The following is a 12,421-nucleotide window of genomic DNA, read 5'->3' on the forward strand; positions in this document are numbered from 1 at the left end:
CCTTCTGAGATTCAGAATCCACATCTGCAATGGACACAGGGCATAAGGATATAGCACAATGAGGGGGAAGGGAGGAGGAATCAGTGCAGAGGACAACATTGTACAGGTCCAAACCTGCCCTTCTGGATACCACACATAATGATGGCAAGTGAAATACAGTTAACCTGGAGTTACAAAATGCAATCTCAGTTTGTAGAGGGCAGTGAAAAAGAAAACAGTGGAACATTTGCATAAGAAACTCAGAGAACAAACATATTGCTCTGGAAGCTGTTTTTTTTTCTATTCTTTTTTTTTTTGTTTTGTTTTAACGTAGTATAGCCTGATAAAGTATTCCCCTCTTACATTTCTAACTATAATTTTCAACAATAAGAAAAAAACAATTTTGTTAATGCTGACTGATAGCATCCAGCACATAAAATGTAATTCAATCACGATGCTAGTCATCATTATCAAATTAGCTGTGAAAAAATGTTAAGATTTCCAATTTATTAAGCCCAATACTCTAATGTGCATCAGTCATCCCTACTGAGCTGAACAAGGATTAACATCCGTTTCTTAAAACTTCCCACATGAATATGCCAAGATTTGCAATTCTGCAGGTGCAGAAAATGAGTGTTCCTAACACTCTCTTTGAAAACAAGCCACTGAAATGTATTTCCTTATTGGCAAAGATCTTGCAAATTACCTTCAAACAACAAAAGGCAGTACGCCAAAGTAGAGCAGAAGTTTCAGCCTTCTTCCATACATACCTTCATCATCCTCAAATTCAATTTCATTTACTTTATCAAGAATCTCAGTTCCACCAAGAACTGCTTGGAGACGTTTCTGCTTTGCTTTGATCTTCTTTAGCTGTTGCTCCTTGAATGACAATTAGGTACATTATTAAAACTTCAAGCTATTTCAGGATCCTGCTATCCTTTTAAACAATACTTAAGCTATAACACTTACAGTATTTTCTACTAGAAAGTCATACTCAAATGTTCAAAGTATCTCATTTAATTAAAAAGCAGAAAATTGTCACAAAGTGTCTGTGATTTATAACTCACAAAACATGCATAAATTTATGTGTACAATCATCTGAAAAATACACAGTAAGACATTACTATTTATACACACATTTCACATGCTCATTATGCATTTTCATGCCCATTTTTCAAGGTCATTTGATAACTATGCTGATACAACCAAAAGCAGCCCTTGGATTAGTGAGATATGTGAGGAATATTAAAAAAAAAAAGTCCATGATTTGCAAGACTGAATTACTGGCAAATAATCTATTTAAAGCAATTATAATATTCATTAGGATTTATTTATCACCCAGAAGTTTTGGAATGTTTGCTTAGAAAGGAAGAAAAAAAACACAAGTCAGATATCTTAATGTATGTTTGTACATAACTAATTCAGGAATGGGTGCAGCTACTTTAACAGCAAAAACTACAAAGTAAAATGCTTTTGAAAAATAAGTGAAAAAATTCAACACTACAGACATTATAACAAGTATAGTTCATTACTGCAATGAAAATGATTCACATCTAGCTCTTCTGCAACCCCTTTTATCTGACTGTATGTCTTCAACTGTGTGTTTACCAGTAATATTGCAATTCCCTTGGTGTTGCTATACTCACTAATGAAACAAGAAATTCCAGACCATAAAACTAACACACAGGCAGTGCAACTTTCCTCATGTGTAATTTTACTTTTTCAAAGTATTTTCCCACATACAGAGGCACATAGTTTAGTAAATAATAAAAATGAAGTTTATGATGCAATCAGCTTTTTTTGTGCGTGAAGGAAGGTGCTCTTGCCTGCCCAAGTCCTTACATAGCACCTTTCACATCACAAAGCATAGTGTATTCGTGTACATTACAATGTATTACCTCCTACCCAACCATTATCCTTGCTACTGAAGAATTTACATTACAAAACACTCCCTGTGTGACAGTTCTAAGGAAATAGCTTTAACAGTTATTAATTTCCCATTTATCTGAATAATGGAGCAATTCCAATTTTTTCATTTTTTCTTTTTAGCTACAACAAAAAGGAAAGTACTAAAAGGCAATTCTCCATATTCAGTTCAAGATGAGCTTCACATAGAGCACCTGCCTCCAAATACACTATGACTTAACCAGAATCTTGAGCATATTGAGATCACTTTTCCAGATTAGATTTTCATATAGAGATTGATTTTTACACTTCAAAAGCCATTATAGATTGCTAACAACAGATTTCCAACGAGTTATGAACTTCATCTGCTACTAACGTGCATGATTTCAAGTACTGGGATATCAGGAAAACATAGCATGTAATTCCTTGATGACACTTCACGTTTAAGTATGATAATCATATATCTTCCCATATTTCCAGCTACTTATTCCTAATAGGAAGTTGCTAGACCAGGGCCACTATTCAGTACTGCTTGCTCCTGCTCCCTCTCAGTTGGCCAAACTGTGAATACAACATTATCCCAGTTGCTGAAATGATCAGAAGAATAACTAAAAAGAAACAACTGAATGGGGTCAGTGGCAAAAAGCCCGAGACTGGACAGAAGTGTGGACAGGAAGTTTTTGAGCTGGGCAATCATTACAGAAATTATTAGGTGCGTTTCCACGAGACAGTGAGAAGATCTAAGAACTACATTCCTAATCAGAAGTTTTGCTTTTCTCCCTTCTCCTTCCCATTCACAGATGTACAGATCTATTGCTTACATTACACTGATGCCTGATTGCTCTACAGCTCCTTTAGCTAACTACCACAGCAGGAAAAAAACTGGAGCAGCTTCTGTCATACCAGCAAGTTACAACAGCTCACAAAAGACAATGATGCACATTACTACAAGAAAGATGCAGTGAAAGAGCATCAGGAAAAGGAATACGGGAGATGAAGGCCATGAGAGCTGAGATTTAGACCAACTCTCAAATCATGCTCTAACAATGCTTTATCATTTCGTGAAATACTACCAGGAAGGGTTTAGTTAACTTCATGCAAACCAGTCTTCCAAGCAAGTTTTACAGCTTTGTCTAAAATTTAAGAGTCAACACCCTCCACCCCCAAATAAACATGCAAACAAACAGCCAACATCAGCCTCCTCCCCCACCCCCTTTACATCTTTAGTTCAGTTTTTTTTTTTTTTGTAAAAAATTAAACCATTTTAAAAGGGAAAGAACAGCAATTTTAGACTGACTCTGCTCTATACAATTAAGCAACAATTATATCACATAATCCAGACCTTAAGCCAAAGCATAAGCTAAATACCGTCAGCAAGAAATTAAAGTAATCTAATCACCTTGTTGTATTTTTGCCGTTTTACAGAATCTAATTTTCTGTTTATATCTTTGTTGTTGGCAGCCTGAGGTGAAAGTTGCTCAATAATTTTATCTATTTGTTTCAGAGATGTTGTACATGATCTGAAAAACAAGAAGATTGCAATGTACTATTCAGTTACAGTAAAGAAAATTAGAACATTCTCAATTCAGACAATTTAAAAATTCCACAGTGTTTAAAGTAAGATTTAAAAAGGACTAGAGTTAAATAAGCACTTTATGACTAAACATCACTAGAAACATTGAAGACTTTAAAAATGTAAACATTAATAAATATTTGTAAACAAAGTTCTACTAATATTAAAATGTCAAAGGAAATGACACTAAACAAACCACAGTTATTTAGTATTCAGAAGCCACAAGCCTGATGATTACAATAATGGAATGAAGTGGCTGATTTTGCTACTAAAGATAAACAGAATACAATTAAAAAAAAAAAAACAAAACAACAAAACAACACAAAACAGGCTACAGTGACAAGCATCAAAGATGGAAGCAGCATGGAACTAGCTGTAGTCAAGCATTGTAACTATTCTTATCAGTTCAATATGTCTTCAATGGGAAGACTTTCTATTAAACAGATTTTGGGACTCAGGAGTTGGATCTGGAGCTCACTCTTTTCACTCTGTGCACTGTTCTGACATCGTGAAGGTGGCATTGAGGGACACAGTTTTGTGATGGGGCTTTATAGGTCAGGTTGAAGGCAGAACTTCACAGAATCACAGAATTGTAGAGGTTGGAAGGGACCTCCAGAGATCATAGAGTCCAACCCCCCTGCCAAAGCAGGTTCCCTACAGCAGGTCGCACAGGTAGGCACCCAGGCAGGTCTTGAACATCTCCAGAGAAGGAGACTCCACCACCTCCCTGGGCAGCCTGTTCCAGTGCTCCGTCACCCTCACTGTAAAGAAGTTCCTTCACACACTTGTGCGGAACTTCCTATGCTCCAGTTTCTGGCCGTGTCTCCTTGTCCTGTCTCCACTCACCACTGAAAAGAGTCCCAGCCTCACCACTCTGCCCCCCACACCTCAGATATTTATAGACCTGGATCAGGTCCCCTCTCAGTCATCTTTTCTCAAGGCTAAACAGACCCAGTTCCCTCAGCCTTTCTTCATAGGGGAGATGCTCCAGGCTCTTCACCATCTTCGTGGCCCTCCGCTGGACTCTTTCCAAGAGATCCCTGTCTTCTTTGTACTGGGGAGCCCAGAACTGGACGCAGTACTCCAGATGAGGTCTTACCAGGGCAGAGTAGAGGGGGAGGATCACCTCCTTTGACCTGCTGGACATGCTCTTTTTAATGCACCCCAGAATGCCATTGGCCCTCTTGGCCACGAGGGCACACTGCTGGCTCATAGCCAACCTGTTGTCCACCAGGACACCCAGGTCCCTCTCTGCAGAGCTCCTCTCCAGCAGCTCATCCCCCAGCCTGTACTGGTGCATGCAATTATTCCTCCCCAGATGCAAGACTCTACACTTGCTTTTGTTAAACCTCATACTTGATGATCTTGCAGGTGTCTTCCAATTTACATGATTCTATGATACCATACAATAATCTAAATGGGAAACTGTTTGCTTCCACTTTGTAAAACTGTTCACTGTTTGATGTCATTATATACAGATGCTTATTTAGATCACGAGGTATAAATATAGTTTCAAGAAATCAAACTATCTGAAAGAATTAACAGCATATGTACATTAAAATTTCCTTACTTATGTCCTACCATTTTTCTCATTTCTACATAAAATAGCTATAAACTGATTTCCTTTGTTTTCACTATTGCATTTGTTTGCAGGGAGGCACTACCCCACTATCAAAAGCAATTTATCTGTTTCTTCATTTAAATAGCAGAATATTTCACAAGGATATACAAATTAGCATATCAAAGCTTCATGAAAACGTCCCAGAAAATTCTTCTTGCCTACAAAGCAACTATTATTCCCCTTATATGCAAAGAAGTGCATTACATTGTTCATTTAATTCTTAGGGAGGAAATTGTTGAACACTTAGAACTCCTCAGCTCCAGTCTCGACTCTATCACTGTTTCCCTAGATGTGATCTGCCAGCTATCAATGCTATCTTCACACATTCAATCCTTCACTCCCCTTAAACCTTTCTGAACCATCCCAACCCCTTTCTCAGTCTTTTTTCTTGCTTTAAACTGTACTATACTCTTGCAGGTCTCTGATCTATTGGCCCTTGCTTCCTTGGACCTAGAGTCTCTTATACTGTCTTCTTCCACAACGCTTTATTTAACAGGACTGAAAGAATTAACTTCAATCATTTTTTCTTCTACTTTTCCTGCTTAAACTTGTGCAGATGTTATCCCATCATGCAGCTTCTGCTACGAACTCTATACAAAATTCTCAAAAACATTTCTCACCTAGGCTTACCTACAGTTATTCAGTGTTAAAGAACCATCAACTATCACACACTACTCACATTTGCACTTTTGCTGGTCCCTCCATTCAACAATTCATGTGTATCTCTGCTTATTTTCTCAAAGTCAACTTTCAGACTTAGACAGACCCTTCTATAAAGGTAAGTTTCTGCAGATCTACACAATTTGTATCCCTGCATGTAAATCTAATTTTAAAACTGTAAGCAGGAAGATGAAAATACAGGGTTAAGAAAAACACTGGGATACCTCTTACAGAAAATATCAATCAACTGATAGGGCTGTGCATCACTCTTTCAATATCTGGATAAATCAAATTGCATTGGCTATGCTCATCTTCTCAATGACCATCTAATCATTATTTCCTTCTGCTACATAACATCTGAAATCAAGCTCCAGTTTTACACACATACTTAGTTGATTTACTTTCCACATCCAAACTGGAGAACTAATACGTATGCTTAGTTCTATGCACTCCATAAGAGTTCAAGCAAACAATGGAGGCATACAGTACTCTTGAAGACTAGAAGAGAAACTAGAAGAGAACACTAACACAGCTCAGTGAAAAATGCACACATAAATAACTCTTATCACACAGTAATTCTACAATATCACACAATAATTCTATAATGAGATTAGAAACAGAAAGTTCTAAGATCAAAACACAATGACATGTGGCCCCTATCTCTCAGGGTCTTCTACTATCAATACATCACATTAAGCATTTTATTATTCAAAAGCATTCTTGAGGACTTTATACAAACCAGAACAAAGGTTTTTCTGGTTGTAGTACCCTGACAACATGGAGTCACCCAAGTTACAGAAAATAACTGTAACAAGCTACTGAAACAAGGTAGAAGTAGGTAACCACATGAAGCATGCAGGATTGAAGAAGTGATACTTTTGTGGTAACTGTGAACAACAAAGCACAATACAGTTACCCACGGCCCAGGAAACAAACTAGCATTGCAGTATGGTGGGCAACAAAGGAGAAAAAAGGAGATGCGCTCTGTATCTCAGGTCTCTAAAGCCATGATGCATGACTGAACAGGTCAAATAAGAGCAATGCTTCATTGTTCTGATAGTGAAACGCTTTAATCTTTCAGCTTTTAAAAACATGAGACATTAAGCATAATTTGATTACCAGTAACAGAAAACAACATCAAGGACAGAAGACTTACCTTAAGTCATCCAGCACTGACTGATATTCTTTTTCAGCATCAGCTATTTTTGTTGCTTTGTTAGCTTCATTAATTGCATTATCTACTTGCTGGAGAACTCCTTGCTCCAATACATCCTGGTCATACACATCAACTCCTAAACCTTTGAGCTCAGCAGCCTGCGCACTATATGAAACGGACTGAATCTGCTGCCTGTTGATATGCAGAAGGGGTTGTCCTCTTCTGGGCACCTCCATGGGAACTGCCGCAGAAGTGGATGGCTTGCTGTCAGAGTTGTGAACTCCAAAACAATTACCCAGGTCACTGTCATAAATGCCATTTTCTTGTTCAGTTCCTGATTCTTCAGCATTATGGGGGCAAATATGGCTTACACTAGTAATGGAGTCTTGTTCTTGAATACTGTCTGGTAGGTGGCTGCTTTCTGTTGGCATTATCTGTTCAAAAGCAACAAAGAATAGTAAGAACCACATCACCATAACAATATTCATGTGCAAAGTTCCTCATGAAGATGGTGCCCAAACAGAAGCAAAACAAGCACATATCTTCATGTGAAATTGTGATTTCAAAACACCTGGTAGTTCACCTTTCTGTGAGGCATCCTCCATCCAAAGGTTTCTTTCTCCACACTATTTCTACAATCAAAAGGAAGAGTAACAAAAACATCTTAAAGTCTACAGTATGATACACTCCTAGAAAATGATGATATCAAGAAAAAAAAAGTTCGTAACTATTACTCTCCTCATCAGAGTGAACTGAGCCTTGCATGAACGGTCATGCTCCTGAGGACAAAATAACAAAATTGTACATGACATAAAATACCCTAAACCAAAAGTACAAGCATTCAAAATAGTAAAAGAGTTCAAGCATAAAAAGCAAATCATTAGTATTTAGTGAGTATTTTAAACAGCCTAACGTAAGTTTTCTGTGGACAGTATGGAAAAAACAGTCAAGCTGAACACAGACAAAAAGATGTGTTAAACCTAATCAGGAAATTGGTTTTGTTTCCGTATTTGTTGTTGGTAAGAGTACAGCTAGAAAAGCATGCCTGCTTGACATACAACTTTTTACCTTTTCATAAGATAAGAAAATAAGAGGGAGAAGTCAAAGGACAGCTACTGGAGAAAAATCACAATACAAAGCTTCTCAACAGACAAGAAAAAACAGATCAGGTGTTTGAGAATCAGACCAGGAAACTTGCCAGCAAAAGCACTACTGTGAACCACTGCAGGCTTCAGTTTGACAGTTCTGCTTTGAAGCAGGACACAGTGCCCTAACAACTAACAGGGAAAGACTCACCACGGCAACCTCGGTGCTGGTATTGTTCAGAGCCTTTAGAAGGAGTGTCTCTGTGAAGGACGGGGCTTAGTTCAACTTCAGGGAGGCACAACCTTTGTGAATGAGGGCGCAGTCAATGAGGACGCTGACTGGGCTGGGGGGCTCAGCATCCCCTCCCAGCACGGCAGCCCGCGGGGCCGGATTCCTGCTCACCCTCTTCTTCCATCAGCCCCGAAGCACGCAGCAGGCCAGGCCCTGAGCACAAACACTGTTAGCACACGTTAGCACACCGTTATACCACCCCACCTTCCCGCGAACAGCCCGGGCCGGTGTGGCTGCGACAGGAACGCGGCACACGGCCGTCCCTCACGGCTGACGAACGAGCCCTTGGTGAGATGGGAAGGCAATAAGCTCCGACTGCTCGACTCCCCACAGCCCCTAAGCGCGAAGTCCCGCTGTACTGCGGCGCGCAGCACCCACCTCACCCGCCGCCCTCACATCCGCCATCACATCCGCCGCTCCTTTGCGGCGTCACTTCCGCCTCCGGCACTGCCGCGAGTGCGCATGCGCGGCGTTGTGTTGCGAGGTCTGCGGCTGTGTCGTGCTTTCAGTCTCAGTGCTTTCAGTGTCCCTGATGGCTTGCTAGTGACAGAAGCAAAATTAAGCTTTCTCCAGAAGTCGTTAGGCCTTCTGTCCCTTCTTCCCTCTTCCTTCTCTGTCTCCATGACAGTTCTGGGCCCTGCTCCTCTTTGAGCTGCAGAACTGCTGCTAGGCTTTTGTAACCGACAGCCAAGTGTGATAGGACAAGCATGCAGTACGTTTGGAATTTCTGTGCTGAGTGAGTGCTGAGCAGCTAGATTTGAACTTGTGACTCCAGGAGGTGATTTGTGGTTCAGTTAAACCACAGAACTGCTTTCTTCAGCTGCCTTTGAGTTGCCCCTGCATGTATTCCTGTGGTCATCTTTTATTGAGTGACTGTCTTGAAACAATGCAGATTAACAACAACAACAACAACAAAACAAAAAATATATATTTTTGGGATTTTTGAGGGATGGGGTGAGTGTGTGAAAGTGATGGAGTCATGATGCCGTATTCTTCCCACATCTAATTTGGATAACCTGCTACAGACCAAAGGTAGAAAGAGAGCTTGTCCAGTGATGATGATACATTTATACTGGATCCAAAGGAATCATTATTCTTACAGGTTAGAATAATGAAATCACTAAGATTTGAAAAGATCTCTAAGATCATCATGTCCAACCATCAGCCCATCCCCACCCGTGCCCACTAACCATGTTCATCAGTGCCACATCTCCATGTTTCTTGAACACCTCCAGGGACAGTGAATCCACCACCTCCCTGTACAGCCTGTGCCAGTGCATCACCATTCCTGAGAATAATTTATTCCTAATATCCAACCAGAACCAACATAAGGCCGTTAGCACTTATCCTAGTCACCTTGCATATAGAAGCTTGTGAAAGTTGGGATTGTAACAATGCAGAAATGTCACAGCTGTGTTCAGTAGAGGAGCAGCAAAGTTCATATTTGTGCATGAAGACATAATGTTTCAAAAATGAAAGTGTAAGGATGTAGATTAGGATGTGCATGTGAGAAGATACCATCTATTAGACTTTTTATTTGGACTTTGTCTTCTTTATACCCTTTATGTACTTCATTTAGCTTTTGTACACATGGATAAGATCACCCATGAAGCCTTTTCTTTTCTAGGCTGGACAATCCAGCTCTCAGCTTTTCCTCATAGGAGAGATGCTCCAGCCCTGTGGCCATCTTCATTGTCCTTCACTGGATGCAGTCTTGGCAATGGTGGCTCCATGGAGTTTCTGGTACTAGGAAAGTCCTAGCCCCTCTAGACAGTGGTTGTCTGACATTTTCCCAACCCATGTTTCTACAGTGCACTGATGGAACCCAGGTTGCTGTGGTGAAACACTGTTGATAAATCAAGTACTCATTGATTCAAGCATTTCAAACATAACAAACATTTTTGACAAATTTATGACATATTTAACACACCTAAATGGTCCGTATGCACTTGATCCAAGACTAGGAATTCTGTTTCTTTTATACATAAATCACTAGCACTGACAGCTACATAAAATATTATATCCTACTGAGTACTCCATGTGCCAGCTCTGTGAGAAATTCAACCTCTTCCTTTAATACCCACTGGTGCCAAACTTGAATGAATAACTGAAAATTGCTAGTGGCCTGGCTTTGTTCATAACAAATATTACAAGCCATTGACTGAATATATTCTTTCCCCATCTTTCCATGCCTTATTCCTTCCTCTTCCCAAGCTCTGGAAGAGCTTGCACAGAACTGGTCATCTATGTTCTGTAATGTCAAGATCTGAAAGGTCAAAAGCAACAAACTGGTCAGTTGATATGCTCTTGTTTGTTTCCTTAGCTCCTGTACTACTACTGCAAATGCCCAAATGTCCTTTATTTACTACTTAAAGACTAGAATAAGGAGGTTTATTTTTAACATTTGTTGCTATGTTCTAAATGCGAAGAATAGTGCTTTGTAATTGCTGAAATGACTGAAAATGTGGAGTGTGAAGTCTTTCAGCAGATTGAGAAAAGCAGCAACTGGGGGACATTTAAGGACAGAGCAACATCAAGCTGTTGTGAAAACTAAACTGCTGTACGGAGGTATAGGCACAGTTTTCCAGAAACTGATTAATGAGGAGGTAAGATAAACTGTCCTGCAACAAGAAAAAAAAAGAGAGCTGTTTTATTTGCCAGGAGAGGAGTTTTCCAATGAAAAGCTTCTTCTTTCCCAAGCTTGAGAGGAAAATGAGTGAATATTTTGTTATATAGTTACAGATTTCTAATGTGGTCATACTAGGTCTAAAAATGAGAGGCTATAATTGAACAAATACTATTGGTTTGAGACAGGTACTTGCAGAACAAAGCATTTCTGATGGTGATTCTGATGGCTCTGAAACCATAACTTTAAAATGTGGCAGGCTTTTCAGGCAGAGACTGTTCAATTGTTGTCTATCTGAAATGCCACGTACACTGGGAGTGATGTTTAAATATTAAGTATGTTCTGCAACAGATCTGTTGCAAACTGTTAATCTCCCAGGTAGTGTAGATGTAGGCTATTTGACTGAAGACTGATGGAACCAAATCTTCCAGCAGCTGAAAATCAACCTGACTCCATTAAAGTCATAATGGGGATAGATTCCATTGGCCTTTAAAACTATTCTGTGGTGACCCATACTTGATGCACTTAAATTTCTTTCTTCTTCTCTTTTACCTTAATGCATAGTTCTGCCTAAATGGGTAAGATCTATGGTTTTAATCTCTTTCCAACCTGAGCTGTTTTCTGGAACTATTCACTAAAAAGTCTGTAAAAATACAAAATCCATATTATATAACAGCATGTCTTTGAAATGATATCTCCCATGTAGTCATTTTTCACACAGAAAATTAGCCTCTGATGAATCAGAAGTATCTTCTCAGATACATATACACATGACTTCTGATCCTTTTACACAGTCACTAATAGAGTCTCACGCATCCATGCTTCTCAGTATTATATTCAAGCATTCTGTGTAATTTACCTTCATTTTCTTTCTTTTTTCTTTTTGCTACATGTAGATGACTGCTGCTCCAGTGCAGCTACTCTGCCAAATCATTGTCAGTGTGGTTTTCTGGGCAGGACATGTTCTGCTTGTTTGGTTAGTTTTTAAAACAATGTTAACATAGTCCTAACCTTCCCCTCTTTAGCATGCATGCATTAATGATGACATTTAATCCTTGCTGGAGCTGGTTCTGGCAGCTTTTGATACTCAGTAATTATACTCTTTTACATGAATTAGCAAGGCTGGCAGATTAAAACTGGGTGGACTTCTTTGCTTTCTATCAGCCTTGTAGGAATGCTGGAAAGGATCCTGGCCAAGTGTGTAAAGTAATAGCTCAGAGCTCAGCTGTCTGTTCTGGTGGTCTGTGAGGAAGTGCAAGTATGCTTCCAAGGAAGCTTGGGTAGAATAACAACTTCGAAAGGAAGCAATTTGTTTATGTGATTCTGAACTGGGTAATGAAAAAAAAATCTGTAACATACTGTCAGTGAAAAGATGGAAAGAGGCAGTGCTTTCATTTTTATTGTCATTTTTTTTTCATTTTCCTATTGTAAAATCTTACCTGGAGAGTCATGGCATAGGAATTCTACGTGAAACATGGAATTACAGTATGAAAGAACAATTTTGGTTGGAGAGAACATTAAGGA

General features: G+C 39.4%; 1 protein-coding gene across 2 annotated transcripts in view; it reads right to left on the reverse strand.

Annotated features, from left to right (window-relative positions):
- ERCC6 (ERCC excision repair 6, chromatin remodeling factor) overlaps positions 1–8,753 on the reverse strand; it is a 46,505-nt gene extending 37,752 nt beyond the window's left edge. Inside the window, exons 1-5 of one of the 2 annotated variants that reach the window (XM_048945680.1) lie at positions 8,650–8,753; positions 8,191–8,424; positions 6,895–7,328; positions 3,284–3,404; positions 750–858 (exon numbers count right to left, since the gene is read on the reverse strand). In XM_048945680.1, coding sequence (XP_048801637.1) covers positions 750–858; positions 3,284–3,404; positions 6,895–7,325 — 661 coding nt within the window. In that variant the 5' untranslated portion in view covers positions 7,326–7,328; positions 8,191–8,424; positions 8,650–8,753. Of the gene's footprint in view, positions 1–749; positions 859–3,283; positions 3,405–6,894; positions 7,329–8,190; positions 8,626–8,649 lie in introns of those variants that run through there. The other variant, XM_048945681.1, reaches the window with a different exon arrangement.
- Positions 8,754–12,421: the final 3,668 nt, after the last annotated feature.

The sequence above is a fragment of the Lagopus muta genome, chromosome 5 (assembly GCF_023343835.1).
Source record: "Lagopus muta isolate bLagMut1 chromosome 5, bLagMut1 primary, whole genome shotgun sequence".
NCBI lineage: Eukaryota > Metazoa > Chordata > Aves > Galliformes > Phasianidae > Lagopus > Lagopus muta.